Below are 19,848 nucleotides of genomic sequence, written 5' to 3'. Positions count from 1 at the left end.
CCTGGTCTCTACTGTAGGCCTATGCAACACTCCTGATCTCTACTGTAGGCCTATGCAATACTCCTGGTCTCTACTATAGGCCTATGCAACACTACTGTAGGCCTATGAAACACTCCTGATCTCTACTGTAGGCCTATGCAATACCCCTGGTCTCTACTGTAGGCCTATGCAATACTCCTGGTCTCTACTGTAGGCCTATGCAATACTCCTGGTCTCTACTGTAGGCCTATGCAAATACTCCTGGTCTCTACTGTAGGCCTATGCAACACTCCTGGTCTCTACTGTAGGCCTATGCAACACTCCTGGTCTCTACTGTAGGCCTATGCAATACTCCTGGTCTCTAATGTAGGCCTATGCAACACTCCTGGTCTCTACTGTAGGCCTATGCAATACTCCTGGTCTCTACTGTAGGCCTATGCAACACCCCTGGTCTCTACTGTAGGCCTATGCAACACCCCTGGTCTCTACTGTAGGCCTATGCAACACTACTGTAGGCCTATGCAACACCCCTGGTCTCTACTGTAGGCCTATGCAATATTCCTGGTCTCTACTGTAGGCCTATGCAACACTCCTGGTCTCTACTGTAGGCCTATGCAACACCCCTGGTCTCTACTGTAGGCCTATGCAACACCCCTGGTCTCTACTGTAGGCCTATGCAACACTCCTGGTCTCTACTGTAGGCCTATGCAACACCCCTGGTCTCTACTGTAGGCCTATGCAATACCCCTGGTCTCTACTGTAGGCCTATGCAACACCCCTGGTCTCTACTGTAGGCCTATGCAACACTCCTGGTCTCTACTGTAGGCCTATGCAACACCCCTGGTCTCTACTGTAGGCCTATGCAACACTCCTGATCTCTACTGTAGGCCTATGCAATACTCCTGGTCTCTACTGTAGGCCTATGCAACACTACTGTAGGCCTATGAAACACTCCTGATCTCTACTGTAGGCCTATGCAATACCCCTGGTCTCTACTGTAGGCCTATGCAATACTCCTGGTCTCTACTGTAGGCCTATGCAATACTCCTGGTCTCTACTGTAGGCCTATGCAAATACTCCTGGTCTCTACTGTAGGCCTATGCAATACTCCTGGTCTCTAATGTAGGCCTATGCAACACTCCTGGTCTCTACTGTAGGCCTATGCAATACTCCTGGTCTCTACTGTAGGCCTATGCAACACCCCTGGTCTCTACTGTAGGCCTATGCAACACCCCTGGTCTCTACTGTAGGCCTATGCAACACTACTGTAGGCCTATGCAACACCCCTTGTCTCTACTGTAGGCCCATGCAATATTCATGGTCTCTACTGTAGGCCTATGCAACACTCCTGGTCTCTACTGTAGGCCTATGCAACACCCCTGGTCTCTACTGTAGGCCTATGCAACACCCCTGGTCTCTACTGTAGGCCTATGCAACACTCCTGGTCTCTACTGTAGGCCTATGCAACACCCCTGGTCTCTACTGTAGGCCTATGCAATACCCCTGGTCTCTACTGTAGGCCTATGCAACACCCCTGGTCTCTACTGTAGGCCTATGCAACACTCCTGGTCTCTACTGTAGGCCTATGCAACACCCCTGGTCTCTACTGTAGGCCTATGCAACACCCCTGGTCTCTACTGTAGGCCTATGCAATACTCCTGGTCTCTACTGTAGGCCTATGCAACACTCCTGATCTCTACTGTAGGCCTATGCAATACTCCTGGTCTCTACTGTAGGCCTATGCAACACTACTGTAGGCCTATGAAACACTCCTGATCTCTACTGTAGGCCTATGCAATACCCCTGGTCTCTACTGTAGGCCTATGCAATACTCCTGGTCTCTACTGTAGGCCTATGCAATACTCCTGGTCTCTACTGTAGGCCTATGCAAATACTCCTGGTCTCTACTGTAGGCCTATGCAACACTCCTGGTCTCTACTGTAGGCCTATGCAACACTCCTGGTCTCTACTGTAGGCCTATGCAGTACTTCTGGTCTCTAATGTAGGCCTATGCAACACTCCTGGTCTCTACTGTAGGCCTATGCAATACTCCTGGTCTCTACTGTAGGCCTATGCAACACCCCTGGTCTCTACTGTAGGCCTATGCAACACCCCTGGTCTCTACTGTAGGCCTATGCAACACTACTGTAGGCCTATGCAACACCCCTGGTCTCTACTGTAGGCCTATGCAATATTCCTGGTCTCTACTGTAGGCCTATGCAACACTCCTGGTCTCTACTGTAGGCTTATGCAACACCCCTGGTCTCTACTGTAGGCCTATGCAACACCCCTGGTCTCTACTGTAGGCCTATGCAACACTCCTGGTCTCTACTGTAGGCCTATGCAACACTACTGTAGGCCTATGCAACACCCCTGGTCTTTACTGTAGGCCTATGCAACACTACTGTAGGCCTATGCAACACCCCTGGTCTCTACTGTAGGCCTATGCAACACTCCTGGTCTCTACTGTAGGCCTATGCAACACTCCTGCTATTTTGTTACACTCTCTCTTTTTGACAACAAAGTCCTTTGTTTAATGATTTTCCTTCAATGTGACCAGAGGAGACTTGAGCATGCAGAGGGGGAGGTCAGTGTGGTGCATGAGGCTCGTCTGCTGGCTCTGCCTGGGGTTGTGTCCTGTGGGAACCTCCTCCTCCCTGGTCTCTTCAACCTCGTGTCTTGGATGGAGAACTTCAACTCGCCCATTGTACGTCTCTATGTTTCCATCTTCAGGTAAATACGACTAGAACTGCGTTCAGAGATGTTCAGTGTTTGACACATATTAGTACATTAGCATTGTGGTAAGTTCCAGAGTTCCAATATTTTTCCCAGAAATCCTGGTTGAAGGATTCTGGATTTCCTGCTTATTCCCTCCTGATTCTGGGAATCTTCCAACTGGGATTTCTGGAAAAACAGCAAATTTTGGTGAAAATGACAACCCTGGTTGTCCAACAAATTAAGTTGGTGAATTATCTTACCATTGCTAATGTCACAATCCAATATGAATGGAAATATGTAAATTACATGTTGCTTAGCCTATATTTCATTTTGGATTGTGACATTAATGGGCTCCCGAGTGGCAGAGCGGTCTAAGGCACGGCATCTCAGTACTTGAGGCGTCACTACAGACACCCTGGTTCGATTCCAGGCTGTATCACAACCGGGTATGATTGGGAGTCCCATAGGGCGGCGCACAATTGGCCCAGCGTCGTCCGGGTTTGGCCGGTGTAGGCCGTCATTGAAAATAAGAATTTGTTCTGAACTGACTTACCTAGTTAAATAAAGGTTACATTTTAAAACAATTTTGGGGTTGAAGCATACTGATAGCTCTATACAACCGGTAGTGTGGAATGTGGACAAATCTTGACATTAGACTACAGAAAAATTTCCCTTTTTAATTCAAAGCATGCAACAAACGTTTGGACAACAGTTAGTGAGCTAGTATGCTCCCTCCATGTGTAAACAAGAAGTACAAATGGGAGGGTGTTGTCAATGGACCAACAAAGGGATGGAGCCCTTCGCAAAAGTATACAATACTACAGATACCATAACTTCAGAGTAAACATTTTTAGATGCTCCTATCAAAGTGGTTAACAGAGGCCCAATAGGAGGGGGGGGAGGGGGGGGGGGGGGGGGGGGTTGTGTGTAATAAAGCAAACCAACCAATGGCCAAAGTAGTACAGCAGGGTCATGTTCATTAGGCATCAAACGGAAGGATATGAACTGAAACAGAGGGACTACTTGGTATTGTCCAATAAGAAATGCTCATATTTGCTGTACGTTGCAAAACGTTTTTAAAACGTGTGCCCTAACAAACTCACCAAATGTTCCTTCCTCTAACAATATCTGGAGCCATGTATCAAGCTTCTCAAAGTAGAAGTGCTGATCTAGGTTCAGCTCCTCCCTGTAAATATAATCTTATTATTTGTGATCTGAAAGGCTAAACCAGTGGATGGATGTTGTCATTTATTGCCGTAGTAACAAACCTCCTCACAGTGCGACCCCAAACTGTTCACACCTCTCTTGTTGGCAGAGAGAAATTGTTGCTGTTTGTAAAGCTAAATTCCTGCAATTCTACATGTCTAATGTGTGTTCATATGATACCTGAGTGACTCAACAAAATCAATGGGGGGCCCTGGGCACGTAATCCAGCCACGATAACTGCAAGACTTAGATAGGTTAAGTTAGGCTAACCAGTTATCTAGCTGACATGTAGCTGGTTAGTCTAACTTACCTACAGTGCATTCAGAAAGTATTCAGATCCCTTGACTTTTTACACATTTGTTACGCCTTATTCTAAAATTGATTCAATTGTTTTTCCCTCCTCAATCTACACACAATACCCCATAATGACAAAGCAAAAACAGGTTTCTAGAATTTGATTGAAATGTATAAAAAATGTAAACTGAAATATCAGATTTACATAAGTATTCAGACCCTTTACTCAGTACTTTGTTGAAGCAGCTTTGGCAGTAATCACAGCTTTGATTCTTCTTGGGTATGACGCTACAACCTTGGCACACCTGTATTTGGGGAGTTTCTCCCTTTCTTCTCTGCAGATCCTCTCAAGCTCTGTCAGGTTGGATGTGAAGCGTTGCTACACAGTTATTTTCAGGTCTCTCCAGAGATGTTCGATCAGGTTCAAGATGTCCTGAATCAACTCTTACATTGTCTTGGCTGTGTGTTTAGGGTTGTTGTCCTGTTGGAAAGTGAACCTTCACCCCAGTCTGAAGTCCTGAGTGGTCTGGAGGAGGTTTTCATCAAGGATCTCTCTGTTCTTTGCACCGTTCATCTTTCCCTTGATCCTGACTAGTTCCTGCCGCTGAAAAACATCCCCATAGCATGATGCTGCCACCACCATACTTCACCGTAGGGATGGTGCCTGGTTTCCTCCCGACGTGAAACTTCTCATTCAGGCCAAAGAGTTCACTCTTGGTTTCATCAGACCAGAGAATGTTGTTTCTCATGGTCTGAGAGCCTTTTGGCAGACTCCAAGCGGACTGTCATGTGCCTTTTTACAGAGGAATGGCTTCCGTCTGGCCTCTCTACCATAAAGGCCGGATTGGTGGAGTGCTGGAGCGATGGTTGTCCTTCTGGAAGGTTTTCCCATCTCCACAGAAGAACTCCAAACTTCTTCCTTTTAAGAATGATGGATGCCACTGTGTTCTTGCGGACCTTCAATGCTGCATACATTTTTTGGTACCCTTCCACAGATCTGTTCCTCGACACAATCCTGTCTCGGAGCTCTACAGACAATTCTTATAATCTCATGGCTTGGTTTTTGCTCTGACATGCACTGCCAACTGTGGGACCTTATATAGACTCTTTAACACAGGTGGACTCCAATCAAGTTTTAGAAACATCTCAAGGATGATCAATGGAAACAGGAAGCACCTGAGCTCAATTTCGAATTCAAATTATTTACGTAAAAACTTGTTTTCACTTTGTCATTATGGGGTATTGTGTGTAAATTGATTAGATTTATTTATTTAATCCATTTTTAGAATAAAGCCGTAACAAAATGTGTAAAAAGTCAAGGGGTCTGAATACTTTCTCAATGCACTGTGTCTAGCTTACATGGGCTAGTAGTTTAACAACTGAACATTTGTCAGTTGTAAATAGCTGTAGGTCTGTCAGTGAATGACATAAGAAGAAAACTGTCCATGCACTTAGACATTTCCAAATTGCACCTTGTGCATTCTATTATAAATCAACAGCAGCAAGTTGAAAGCCTGACTAAGTTCACCCCAAAAAAGTCAGGACCCGCTGTGTGTATTGACCCCGTTCTGGGTCCGGACCACGGTCCTCCATTTCAGTATGGCTGGGCTAAACTGACCTTAAATCAACACTCTTACTCTGAGACACTTGATACTGTACATCCTGTTTTTATACAGGAACCTACTGCTGAAGGTGAGCATTCTTGGCGTACTGTGCTACCATTGGCTGGGGAAAATTGCAGCTGAACCAGAGCAACATGGTCTGCAGGTAAGACACCTGATACTTGTCACCATGCTGTCTGTCATAAAACAAGAGGTCACCTTCAAATTAAGGTCCCCTTTCATTGAAACATTAGTAGCTAAGAATTTATGGCCCAAAGTAGTAGTAGTAGTAGTAGGGGACAGTTCTATATTTACTGGGGAGGCTGGTCCAACTCAAGGTGTCATACAAAAAATGTACCTCCCTTCTCAGCTTAACTATTTACACATGACCCCCCCCCCCTTTTCACTGTAAAATAAATTGCACACCCTCCCCCCTCATAGAATTAACTCAAAATAATGTTTACGACCACAAATAACAACTGTAGCAACACTGTGTTTATAAACATGAACTTTGCCACTTCAGCATGCTTTTGTGGCACGATTGATGCCGTGCAGGTTGAGGGTTGGCCGACCACCACCGAGGAGCTCACTCTCCCTGCCTGTTTCATTACTCTACAATCAGAGCCGGATGCAGCCAATGATCAGCTAGGGGGAAATCAGATTTAAAATGTTTATGCCATATGTACAACTATGTCAAATATGTGACACATTTTCCACCAACAGGTTTCTGTCCCAATGCACCACACAACCAATAAACAAAGCATACCAATTCCATGCACCTCAATATCATGATTTGCGTTTTCAGCACCACAACAAATAGACTGACAACTGGAAATACATCCCTCCCTACCTTGTAGGCCTACCCAGTATTGAAGGCTTGTGTTGACAATCTCCGACTGTCATTAAACTGTAATTTTGGTGTTTTGTAACAGATGTCTCTTTCCATTTGTCAAATGGCCTCAAGTCCTCAACTGGCAGCTTCATTGAATAGTGCCCGCAAAACACCAGTCTCAACGTCAACAGTGAAGAGGCGACTCTGGGATGCTGGCCTTCTAGGCAGAGTTCCTCTGTCCAGTGTCTGTGTCCTTTTGCCCATCTTAATCTTTTCTTTTTATTGGCCAGTCTGAGATATGGCTTTTTCTTTGCAACACTGCCTAGAATGCCAGCATCCCGGAGTTCTCTTCACTGTTGACGTTGAGACGGGTGTTTTGCTGGTACTATTTAATGAAGCTGCCAGTTAAGGACTTGTGAGGTATCTGTTTCTCAAACTAGGCACTCTAATGTACTTGTCCTCTTGCTCAGTTGTGCACCGGGGCCTCCCACTCTTTCTATTCTGGTTAGTGCCAGTTTGCACTGTTCTGTGAAGGGAGTAGTACACAGCGTTGTACGCGATCTCCAGTTTCTTGGCAATATCTCACATGGAATAGCCGTCATTTCTCAGAACAAGAATAGACTGACGAGTTTCAGAAGAAAGTTCTTTGTTTCTGGCCATTTTGAGCCTGTAATCGAACCCACAAATGCTGATGTTCCAAATACTCAACTAGTCTAAAGAAGGCCCGTTTTACTGCTTCTTTAATCAGATCAACAGTTTTCAGCTGTGCTAACATAATTGCAAAAGGGTTTTCTAATGATCAATTAGCCTTTTAAAATGATAAACTTGGATTAGCTAACGCAACGTGCCATTGGAACACAGGAGTGATAGCTGCTGATAATGGGCCTCCGTACGCCTATTGTCACGGCTGTCTTCCTGGAACGAATAAGTGGACCAAAGCGCAGCGTGGTGAGTGTACATTACTTTATTTCTAATGTCGCCAACAAAACAAACAATACAAAACGACCGTGAAGCTTAAGAGGGCTATAGTGCCACTAACAAAGTCAACTACCCACACTAAAAGGAGGGAAAAGGGCTACCTAAGTATGATACTCAATCAGAGACAACGTTAGACAGCTGTCCCTGATTGAGAACCATACCCGGCCAACACATAGAAACACAAATCATAGAAATAAAGGACATAGAATGCCCACCCAAATCACACCCTGACCAAACCAAAAAGAGACTCTCTAAGGTCAGGGCGTGACCTTACCCCCCTCCAAAGGTGCGGACTCCGGCCGCAAAACCTGAACCTATAGGGGAGGGTCTGGGTGGGCATCTATCCGCGGTGGCGGCTCTGGTGCGGGACGTAGACCCCGCTCCACCTCTGGCTCACCCCGCTTTGGTGGCGCCTGTGGTGTGAGGACCCTCTCTGCGGGCCCCGGACTGGGGACCCTCGTTGCTGGCCCCAGACCCTCCCCTATAGGTTCAGGTTTTGCGGCCGGAGTCCGCACCTTTGGAGGGGGGTAAGGTCACACTACCCTCCCCTGTGCCCAATACAAAATATATATAAAAAACACACTACCATGCCCTGTGCCCAATACAAAATATATATAAAAAACACACTACCATGCCCTGTGCCCAATATAAAATATATATAAAAAACACACTACCCTCCCCTGTGCCCAATACAATATATATATATAAAAAACACACTACCCTCCCCTGTGCCCAATATAAAATATATATAAAAAACACACTACCCTCCCCTGTGCCCAATACAATATATATATAAAAAACACACTACCCTCCCCTGTGCCCAATATAAAATATATATAAAAAACACACTACCCTCCCCTGTGCCCAATACAAAATATATATAAAAAACACACTACCCTCCCCTGTGCCCAATATAAAATATATATATAAAAAACACACTACCCTCCCCTGTGCCCAATATAAAATATATATATAAAAAACACACTACCCTGCCCTGTGCCCAATACAAACATATATATATAAAAACACACTACCCTCCCCTGTGCCCAATAAAAATTATATATATACCAATGCATAACCACACTACCATGCCCTGTGCCCAATACAAAATATATATAAAAAACACACTACCATGCCCTGTGCCCAATACAAAATATATATAAAAAACACACTACCATGCCCTGTGCCCAATACAAAATATATATAAAAAACACACTACCATGCCCTGTGCCCAATACAAAATATATATAAAAAACACACTACCATGCCCTGTGCCCAATAAAATAAAATAAATGCATAACCCTCCCCAAAGCACCTTTTTAAAAAAATTGTTGGAAAACCCTCCCTTATTTTGGACCCCCCCCCCCTAGGCCTTGCAAGTGGAGCAATTTTGCTCTCCCACAAAATGAGTTCCCATATTTGGGATAGTATAGACTCTTTTCAGATGTCAATTAGTCTGTTAATGAGTTCCCACCACAGTTGTTGTAATGTATATTTTGACTTTGGTATCTTGGTCTGTCTCTACAGTGCTGGGAGAGCTTTGTTGGTCAGGAGCTGTATCGTTTCCTGCTCGTGGATTTCATATTCACGGTTCTCTACACAGTCTTCGGAGAATTTATTTGGAAGTAAGAAGTGTTTTATGGTAATAATTCCTGTAAGATGTACTGACACTCCCCTCTGTAACCCCATGTTGTGGAGATTTGTATGTGTTAACCTACAGTACCAGTCAAAAGTTTGGACACGCCTAATACTTTGGACACGTTTTTCTTTATTTTGACTATTTTCTACATTGTAGAATAAGAGTGAAGACATCAAAACAATGCAATAACACATATGGAATCATGTAGTAACCCAAAAAATGTTAAACAAATCTAAATATATTTGAGATACTTCAAAGTAGCCACCCTTTGCCTTGATGACAGCTTTGCACACTCTTGGCATTCTGTATGTAGTCATCTGGAATGCATTTCAATTAAAAAGTTAATTTCTGTAATTTATTTTCATAGTGTGTTTGAGCCAATCAGTTGTGTTGTGACAAGGTAGGGGGACGTATACAGAAGATAGCCCTATTTGGTAAAATACCAAGTCCATATTATTGCAAAAACAGCTCAAATAAGCAAAGAGAAACGACAGTCCATCATTACTTTTTAACACATTAAGGTCAGTCAATCCGGAACATTTCAAGAACTTTGAAAGTTTCTTCAAGTGCAGTCGCAAAAACCATCAAGCGCTATGATGAAACTGGCTCTCATGAGGACCGCCACAGGAATGGAAGACCCAGAGTTACCTCTGCTGCAGAAAATAAGTTCATTAGAGTTACCAGCCTCAGGAATTGCAGCCCAAATAAACTTAAACAGCATTGCTACCACAGCATTCTGCAGCGAAATACTATCCCATCTGGTTTACGCTTAGTGGGACAATGACCCAACACACCTCTAGGCTGTGTAAGGGCTATTTGGCCAAGGAGGAGAGTGATGGAGTGCTGCATCAGATGATCTGGACTCCACAATCACCCAACCTCAACCCAATTGATATGGTTTGGGATGAGTTGGACCGTGGAGTGAAGGAAAAGCAGCCAACAAGTGCTCAGCATATGTGGGAACACCTTCAGGACTGTTGGAAAAGCATTCCAGGTGAAGCTGGTTGAGAGAATACCAAGAGTGTGCAAAGCTGTCAAGAAAAAGGGTGGCTGCTTTGAAGAATCTAAAACACTTTTTGATTACTGTATGACTCCATATGTGTTATTTCATAGTTATGGCTTCACCATTATTATGCAATGTAGAAAATTAGTAAAAATAAAGAAAAAACCTTGAATGAGTAGGTTTAGAACGAGTGTGTCTAAACTTTTGACTGGTACTGTGTATTCTACTATTTTCATATTCGCTCTACTTGCTCTTTGGAGATTCTATCTGGAAATATTTGAGTGACTAACCAGCTGAGCATATTTTGAAGATGTTTGTGTAGACAATTCCTGTGAAATGTAACTGGTATTCTATTTTCACTGTGCTTGACATGCTCTCTGGGTAATTTTGTGAGGAAGTCGGTAGTGAAGTTGTGAGTGCCAGAACTGCTTGAGCATTTGTTTGTTTCACATTCACTGTGAGATGTACTGACACTACTATTTTAATGTTGACTGTGTTCTACAGTCTTTTGAAGGATGCTTCAAGAGTCCCTTCATTAGATGACCTTCATTAGTCAGACAGCTAAACAGTAACCAATACAGGTTTTTGTACTATTTGTATGTGATTGTATTTCTGTTCTTGTCATATTAGCAGTCATTCTGTATAGTATGTTCAAGTTGTAACTTCCAAAGTGTATTTGTGAAATGGACATTTGTAAATAAGCTTTTTTTTTAATAGAATTTGTACGTGGCAGACCTGCTGAACATGTTGTTTAGAATTCCTGTAAAATGTACTGATACTCCACACTGTTTCCCCCCATAGGCGGTTTTCTCAAGGAGTGCTGAGGAGAAGGAGGAAGCCAGTGTTTGATATCGCCCGTAACGTACTCGAGCTCATCTATGGGCAAACCCTCACCTGGTAAAATGCCTGTTCGCATGCCATGAGTCGTCTCACCTCGTATCTCTGTGACATAATTGTTTTGTCATGCTTCGTTAGATGCTGCAGGTGCCGTCAGCCCTGGGTCGTCTCTCTTTCTTTTGATGATAATGTCATTGAGGTTTCTGTGGTATTTATGTCTCCTTCTCTGTCATCTTTTCCCACAGGCTAGGCTTGCTCTTCACTCCTTTACTGCCAGCTGTGCAGATCCTCAAGCTGTTGTTGTTGTTCCATATGAAAAAGGTAGGTAGGCCCCAGCTCAGAGCTCAACCAGTGTGACTATTTCAGTGACAGTGGTACACTCCTTAAAAGAGGTCAAACTATCATGTCCAAACTCTGCACTTGTCATAACCAGAGGCCCAAAAAGTGTTGACAAATGATTAGGTAAGTAAAGGTCCTGTCCAGAAACTTAAGGTCCCCAACTTAATTCCCACCCGCTCATGCTCTGTTTGCCTGCCTTCTCTGACCTTGTTCACTTTGACCCGAGCCACTTCCTTCAATTGAAAATGAATAGGATCCGCCATTTTGTTGCCAGCTATCGCACTCAGTGGAAACCCCAGCGGTGTTAGACTCATTAGTTTTTCTTCTTTTGTTGCTGTTTGCCATCCTCAGAGCAGTCTACTGGTGAACTCTCTTGTTGCTTTTCTCCCTCCTCAGAGCAGTCTACTGGTGAACTCTCTTGTTGCTTTTCTCCCTCCTCAGAGCAGTCTACTGGTGAACTCTCTTGTTGCTTTTCTCCCTCCTCAGAGCAGTCTACTGGTGAACTCTCTTGTTGCTTTTCTCCCTCCTCAGAGCAGTCTACTGGTGAACTCTCTTGTTGCTTTTCTCCCTCCTCAGAGCAGTCTACTGGTGAACTCTCTTGTTGCTTTTCTCCCTCCTCAGAGCAGTCTACTGGTGAACTCTCTTGCTTTTCTCCCTCCTCAGAGCAGTCTACTGGTGAACTCTCTTGTTGCTTTTCTCCCTCCTCAGAGCAGTCTACTGGTGAACTCTCTTGTTGCTTTTCTCCCTCCTCAGAGCAGTCTACTGGTGAACTCTCTTGTTGCTTTTCTCCCTCCTCAGAGCAGTCTACTGGTGAACTCTCTTGTTGCTTTTCTCCCTCCTCAGAGCAGTCTACTGGTGAACTCTCTTGTTGCTTTTCTCCCTCCTCAGAGCAGTCTACTGGTGAACTCTCTTGTTGCTTTTCTCCCTCCTCAGAGCAGTCTACTGGTGAACTCTCTTGTTGCTTTTCTCCCTCCTCAGAGCAGCCTACTGGTGAACTCTCTTGTTGCTTTTCTCCCTCCTCAGAGCAGTCTACTTGTGAACTCTCTTGTTGCTTTTCTCCCTCCTCAGAGCAGCCTACTGGTGAACTCTCTTGTTACTTTTCTCCCTCCTCAGAGCAGCCTACTGGTGAACTCTCTTGTTGATTTTCTCCCTCCTCAGAGCAGCCTACTGGTGAATTCTCTTGTTACTTTTCTCCCTCCTCAGAGCAGCCTACTGGTGAACTCTCTTGTTGCTTTTCTCCCTCCTCAGAGCAGTCTACTGGTGAACTGCCAGGCATCCAGGAAGCCGTGGAGAGCCAGTCAGATGAGCACCCTCTTCATCTCTCTGCTGTGTTTCCCCTCTTTCCTCGGGGCCACCGTGTCTGTGACCTACACCATATGGACGTGAGTCTGTCCAACACACACACGAGCGGTGTCTGACACACACACACACACACAAATATATCAACCTATACCAATGTAGGCGCAAGTATGCATGCATACAGTGCATGCACCTTTTCACTTTTGAGTCTATGTTGCTATATAACATCCCTTGAAAAGTATACATCTCTGGAATTGTGCTGGGAAGGACAACATGAACAGAAAATATATTTCAGCCTGAACAGTACGCTTCAGGTTGACACTGCAGTATGAAAAGGATGTTGTGGTCCAAATGTTTCTTCCACTCTTCCCTTCGCCTCCCCCCCATAGGATTAAGCCCTCCTCTGGCTGTGGTCCTTTCAGGAACCTCCCCTTCATGTTCCACTCGGGCAAACAGTGGGCCCAGGAGCTGAAGAGTACCAACCACAAGCTGGCCTGGCTCAACTGGGTACACAGCTGCTTGGTGGAGAACCCCCTCTTCCTGTTCCTGTTGGCAGGTGTCTTTCTGTGAGTCAGCATCCAACAAGGACATTCTTTGGACTGCTCTGGATATTTCTTGTTGTGTGCCGTTTGGCTGACACTATTATGCAAAGCCACTAACAGTACAGTGTATGTTTTAAGTATGTTATGTTCACCTACCTGGCAGTTAATTTTTCCTCTCTTTTTTTCAGAATGGTCATTTACATTCACACCCAAGTTTTAGACGGCCAAAGGAAAATAATCAGTCTGCTACAGGAGCAAATAGAAAATGTGTGTGTGTGTGTATATGTATAGACAAAACACTTCTGTTTCATTTAATATTCTTACAAAGATAGATCTGTGTGTTGATGGTTGCTCATCTGTTCTTTTTCATCACCAGGAGGGGAAGGACAAGAAGTTCTTAATTACTAGTCTGCAGGCCATCCATGAGAAGAGGAAGTATCCACTGTCCCCTTCCTCCAGGCCTCAGCCACAGGGCAGTGAGGTGAGTGACCCTGACTGTGCCGTGTTCATTAGCGTGCGCAACAGAAATTCAGGTTGATGTGTTAGTCTAAACAGATTCAGGTTGATATGTTAGTCTAAACAGATTCAGGTTGATATGTTAGTCTAAACAGATTCAGGTTGATATGTTAGTCTAAACAGATTCAGGTTGATATGTTAGTCTAAACAGATTCAGGTTGATATGTTAGTCAAACAGATTCAGGTTGATGTGTTATCTAAACAGATTCAGGTTGATATGTTAGTCTAAACAGATTCAGGTTGATATGTTAGTCTAAACAGATTCAGGTTGATATGTTAGTCAAACAGATTCAGGTTGATATGTTAGTCTGATTCAGGTTGATGTGTTAGTCTAAACAGATTCAGGTTGATATGTTAGTCTAAACAGATTCAGGTTGATATGTTAGTCCAGATTCAGGTTGATATGTTAGTCAAACAGATTCAGGTTGATATGTTAGTCTAGATTCAGGTCATTTCTGAATATGTTTTCCCTTATGTCATTTCAGGAATATGTTTTAGTGGAAGATTAAATTATTCCAGAGTATTCATTGGATGCTGCATGTTACATTTTGGACTCCCATCACATCAAGGATATTTGTCTGCTATCAACCAGTCAAAGTGAACTCAAAGTGGAGTGATGTGTGTGGTGAAGGACATTGAGACATTTCTTGTAGAATGTAACTATGACTGATGTGTGTTCAAGACTATCAGAATGTGAAGTAACTGAGACTGATATGTATTCTAGACCACCAGAATGTGAAGTAACTGAGACTGATATGTATTCTAGACCATCAGAATGTGAAGTAACTGAGACTGATATGTATTCTAGACTATCAGAATGTAAAGTAACTGAGACTGATATGTATTCTAGACCATGTGAAGTAACTGAGATTGATATGTATTCTAGACCATCAGAATGTGAAGTAACTGAGACTGATATGTATTCTAGACTATCAGAATGTGAAGTAACTGAGATTGATATGTATTCTAGACCATCAGAATGTGAAGTAACTGAGATTGATATGTATTCTAGACCATCAGAATGTGAAGTAACTGAGATTGATATGTATTCTAGACCATCAGAATGTGAAGTAACTGAGACTGATATGTATTCTAGACCATCAAAATGTGATGTAACTGAGACTGATATATATTCAAGACCATCCGAGGTGTGTTTTATACTAGTATGGTATTTCCAATGTGGGCCATAACTGTCTAATTTGCCTTTTGTTAATATATATTTGTAAATATATTTATTGTCTCTGGGCTGTCTGTCACCGCTTTCAAGCTTCAATGTATACTGAACAAAAATATAAACGCAACATGCAACAATTTCAACGATTTTACTGCGTTACAGTTTGTCATGACGTTGCCCTCTTTGGGTACAGCGAGCACCCCTCCCTCTGCACCAGCCCTTTTCTATGCACCATCCCCCTACCCCCCTGTCTCCTACACCCAGGCTGCTGTGGTCAGAGAGAGGTTGTAAATTCCTGGAGGAGATTATCTCCTCATTGCCACAGTATAGAGACAGAGTGAGTTTTCATAGAGAGAACAAAGGAATTTCTTCCACCTCACAGAACTTGAGTTCCGAGCAACATTTATGTTCTGGAGAAGGTATAAAAGATCGGTGAAGAATCCAACTATGAATTGGTCCATTTGGTAAAATTTTGTGAAACTCATGGGAGACAATACATTACCATAACGCTGTTTATATAATAGCCTCAGTTATGAGGCTTGCATCTAATTGCTGTACAGGATGAATGAGGAAAGATTAAACTATTTGTGGGATGCTATGTAATGATGTAATGTGAGAGAATTGTATTTCTGTGTAAAGTTTCACTTAAGTCACTGGCACGCCCCCATGAACACAGTTGGGACCTGGCATCATGAGACAGCCTTTTTCTGCTCTTCCGAATAAAACCCCCACCTTGAGAATTCTCAACAGACCATATTTCTCTCAATTACGTGAAGACAAAGGTTGCAGACCAGCTTACCTCGATAACAAGAGGGCCAAGGTTTGAGACCAGACTGCTGAATCATTTAACCATCCCACGTGGTTAAACTCTTAGACTATCGATACCGACAGAATAAGAACAAGTCTTTGATATTAATTACTAGTCTGCAGCTAGGAATTCTGTATTATTGAACACGAAGACCGACAACCGCCGAAACATCTATCTATAACGACATGAATGAATGTCACTCTGAACTATCCATTCTAACCACGACCGATAGATAGAGAGAAGGTGGACATACTCTCCAACAGAAACAAACTTTTCAACAGAGATCAAGACGACACACTGAGCGTAAATCTATATATTGATTGCAATTGTTCCCGAATGAGTGAGCGTTCATGTGCAAAGGATTAGTATTTCAATTGTTATAATATTTAACTTTGTAGTGTCTCATCTCAGTTGACCCGCACTTCCCTTTTTGTCCACCAAGCTGCGATGCCGGTTTATCACACTAGGGAAACTCTGCTATCATTTCCTTGTAACGATCTACTGTTTGATTATGCATTTCTGTGAATTACTTAGTTAGTAAATAAATATTTTAAGACAATTGATGAATGGATGACTCATAGTGAAGACTGGGTTCGTGCAGATAACCAACAATTTTCGACGTTTTGAATGAGACTAACATGAGGTAAATAATGATTCATTAATCAAGACTGATTGATCAGATATTAAAATATCTGAAAGTTATATTTGGAAAATTATAACTTTGTAATCTGAATATTTTCCATGGTGCCCCTACTTCCTAGTTAATTACAGTTACATGATTAATCAGTTTAACCTCTCTGGGAAATGTGGGACGGTAGCGTCCCACCCCGCCAACAGCCAGTGAAAGTGCAGGGCGCCAAATTCAAAACAACAAAAATCTCATAATTAAAATTCCTCAAGCATACAAGTATTTTACACCATTTTAAAGATAAAATTCGCGTTAATCCAGCCACAGTGTCTGATTTCAAAAAGGCTTTACAGCGAAAGCACCACAAACGATTATAATAAGTCACCACCAAGTCACAGAAAAACACAGCCATTTTTCCAGCCAAAGAGAGGAGTCACAAAAAGCATAAATAAAATTAATCACTAACCTTTGATCTTCATCAGATGACTCACAGATGACTCATAGGACTTCATGTTACACAATACATGTATGTTTTGTTCGGTAAAGTTCATATTTATATCCAAAAATCTCATTTTACATTGGCGTGTTATGTTCAGTAGTTCCAAAACATGCAGTGATTTTGCAGAGAGCCACATCAATTTACAGAAATACTCATAAACATTAAGAGATACAACTATTATACATAGAACTGTAGATAAACTTCTCACAGCAACTTCTTTTTACATAAACTTCTCACAGCAACCGCTGTGTCAGATTTCAATTTTTTTTTACGGAAAAAGCATACCATGCAGTAATCTGAGTACGGCGCTCAGAGACCAAACAAGCCAAAAAGATATCCGCCATATTGTTTTTGCCTGCCATATGAGTTCTGTTATACTCACAGACATCATTCAAACAGTTTTAGAAAAACTTCAGAGTGTTTTCTATCCAAATGTACTAATACTAATATGCATATATTAGCAACTGGGACTGAGGAGCAGGCCGTTTACTCTGGGCACCTTATCAATCCAAGCTACTCAATACTGCCCCAGCCATAAGAAGTTAAACCTTATAATGCATATATTGCTAATCTGTGGTCCAGGACCCTATACATGTAGTGGGGGAGGGTCTTATAGTCCTTCCCCTTCTATTAACACAATATAAGCATTATCAATTATTAGAATACATCAATCATTTTGTGCAGCCCCTATCATGACCCCAAGATGACCCGCATCATTGCCTAGATTGTTACTTAACATTCATTGCTAGGAGGCGAAATATCACAAAGGGAAGGAGGGGTGAACAATGCCCATTTACTCAGAAATTTCTGTGGAACTCAATCCAGTAATATGTGAGTTATGCTGCAGGATGAGTAACATGGAACTTGTAGAAAGCCAAGAGTAGGATTGCATCATCTTCTTGTGAAGCAGGAAGAGAAACCTTGTACCCACCCCGAATCCACCTGTTGATTTATATCTTATGATGGGGTTTCCTATGCAATGCTCTTAGGGCTACCAAACAAACAGGTGGATGTACATCTCTACGACCTCTGTTGGTATGTAAGACAATATATATATATCATTATACTACTAGTGAAAGATCACATTTTGGCCTTTTTATTGCAGAAAATAAAGTCTACTCAGGAAATATTCGTTGTATCTTGCTCTAACAGGTTATTTTCATGTTAAGTTAATTATGACTGATACATTTTTTTAATATATTTTATAAAGCATAGAAGAAGTTACAGTGATCGATTTTGTTTTTGTCTGAAGCAAATATCCAAAGACTACAGCATTTCACAGGGTCAAATGAAATGAAATATTGATTTATTCTGTTTCCCTCTAGTTATGGGGAAAATGGAGCCTCAAAGGAGAGTGTACATATCTCTCCCTAAAAAACACAGGACCGCTTTGGCCAAAAAGTACAAACTGGTAAACAAACACTTATTTTTCTGACCATCCTAAAACACACTTACAGGTGTAGGATCAGTTTGTCACAGCAGGAAAATAATCCTGCAGCAACAGGAAATGTGGATTATAATTAATGGACATTTTTAGTTATGCCAAATCAAGTCTTTGATTTGTTGCAACAACAGGGTTATCAAATTAAGGTTTGATGTCTGTAGTTCTTAGTAGCCTATGAATGGATGTAGTGTATTTTTCATAGTATTCCTATTACAGACACACAATATAGTTACTTTACCATGATAACATTTTAAAATAAAAATATGAATGGCTTTATTTTGTATCTGTTGGACAGGATCACGGGCTTGTCATTAAGGATCTCAGCACTAACATAAATGAAGGATACCTACAAGCTTACTTCCGACAGTGGGGCAGCATTACAGCATGCACGGTGGGCTGATTAAGTCATATCAATTATTGTAATATTAGCCTCACGTGGATAAGGCCTAAACCATACCTTTTTAAAGGGGAAATCTGTAGTTTTAAACAACATAGCATTCACCCCTCCACCTTTTTTACACTGCAGTCAGTGGAGTAAAACAAGCTTATAATTTGCATTCTAATGGGACAAGACAGTAAGACAGTTGAACTAATCTGACAAGGTATTTATAAGTTATATTCCTCAAGAATCAATGGATGTAGCTATTACAGATTGACCCCTTTAAAACAACGTATTTTCTTGGATTATTGGTGTTTTTATTGGTAATGGTGATGGTCCATCCTTTGAAAACAGATCACGAAGACTCCACAGGACTCTGACTCAAAGAGTGCCAGTGCGTTGGGATACGTGAGTTTTTCCTCTGAGGAGGAGGCAGATACGGCAGACTGGGCGGGTCCTCACTATATAGGAGGCATGGAAGTGGAGGCCAAGAGAGTTGTCAGTCTGAAGGTAAATCAAAACAGAGCATTGGGCAACGACTTGTTGAATGAATCAGCAATGTTTCTATGTCATATCAACCAAAAAAGTAAAAATGATGATGTTGAATCAACGTGGAAAACTGTTTGGATTCACAAAAAGTCATCAACATAAAGAGAATGTCATATTTTTTCACTTCAATCCGCTGACTTTTTGTTGTTGTTGTGATTACACATTGGAAACATGTTTTAATGAGTGTTGTGTTGACATGGTTGTGTGTAGGTTGCTTTTATCCAGCACATGCAGCCAGTCTTATCGATATGTCACTGTCTGGGTCACAGGTCTTTCAGCACCAGTCAAGTCTTAAGTCTCAACAGGGCGAGTCTGAGTCAAATCTCAAGTCTCTCTCTTCATAAACAGATGTGTGTTCTGATCCATGCAGGGTAACATTGTGTTGCAGGTTAGACTATTCTAGGTCAAAGGTCAATTTGTTTAAAAATATATATATACTTTGATTCAATACTTGACTATTAAAACACAGTCAAGTCTAAAGTCATATGCAAGAGTCAAACAGAAGTTACGAGTCACTGTTTTTGCAACTCTTTTACCATGCTAAAATCTAATCTTTCATATAGATGGATGACCCAGAAGGTTGA

The 19,848-nt window shown here is 42.3% G+C and overlaps 2 protein-coding genes across 2 annotated transcripts in view; both read left to right on the top strand.

Moving 5' to 3' along the window:
- LOC139401853 (transmembrane channel-like protein 6) overlaps positions 1 to 13,805 on the top strand; it is a 30,140-nt gene extending 16,335 nt beyond the window's left edge. The window contains exons 11-19 of the mRNA XM_071145838.1: positions 2,552 to 2,712; positions 5,874 to 5,964; positions 9,136 to 9,233; positions 11,052 to 11,147; positions 11,333 to 11,408; positions 12,675 to 12,808; positions 13,115 to 13,291; positions 13,456 to 13,534; positions 13,644 to 13,805. Coding sequence (XP_071001939.1) covers positions 2,552 to 2,712; positions 5,874 to 5,964; positions 9,136 to 9,233; positions 11,052 to 11,147; positions 11,333 to 11,408; positions 12,675 to 12,808; positions 13,115 to 13,291; positions 13,456 to 13,534; positions 13,644 to 13,805 — 1,074 coding nt within the window. The remainder of the gene's footprint in view (positions 1 to 2,551; positions 2,713 to 5,873; positions 5,965 to 9,135; positions 9,234 to 11,051; positions 11,148 to 11,332; positions 11,409 to 12,674; positions 12,809 to 13,114; positions 13,292 to 13,455; positions 13,535 to 13,643) is intronic.
- Positions 13,806 to 18,219: 4,414 nt separating this feature from the next.
- On the top strand, positions 18,220 to 19,848 carry LOC139401852 (heterogeneous nuclear ribonucleoproteins A2/B1-like). The gene is made up of 4 exons (XM_071145837.1): positions 18,220 to 18,303; positions 18,632 to 18,727; positions 19,070 to 19,225; positions 19,828 to 19,848. The coding sequence occupies exons 1-4, from the start codon at positions 18,220 to 18,222 to the stop codon at positions 19,846 to 19,848; spliced, it is 357 nt and encodes a 118-aa protein (XP_071001938.1).

Source organism: Oncorhynchus clarkii, unplaced genomic scaffold, assembly GCF_045791955.1.
Source record: "Oncorhynchus clarkii lewisi isolate Uvic-CL-2024 unplaced genomic scaffold, UVic_Ocla_1.0 unplaced_contig_3011_pilon_pilon, whole genome shotgun sequence".
In the NCBI taxonomy this organism is placed as follows: domain Eukaryota; kingdom Metazoa; phylum Chordata; class Actinopteri; order Salmoniformes; family Salmonidae; genus Oncorhynchus; species Oncorhynchus clarkii.
The sequence above is the reverse complement of the archived record's forward strand: the minus strand, read 5'-3'. Positions and strand labels throughout refer to the sequence as shown.

What these genes read in the sequence shown, in the direction of transcription:
- LOC139401852 (XM_071145837.1), top strand. Translation starts at nt 18,220, where the DNA reads ATGGGGAAAATGGAGCCTCAAAGGAGAGTGTACATATCTCTCCCTAAA. An exon ending in TGGCCAAAAAGTACAAACTG is followed by an intron (nt 18,304 to 18,631) that starts GTAAACAAACAC and finishes TCTGTTGGACAG; the next exon opens with GATCACGGGCTTGTCATTAA. An exon ending in AGAGAGTTGTCAGTCTGAAG is followed by an intron (nt 19,226 to 19,827) that starts GTAAATCAAAAC and finishes TCTTTCATATAG; the next exon opens with ATGGATGACCCAGAAGGTTG.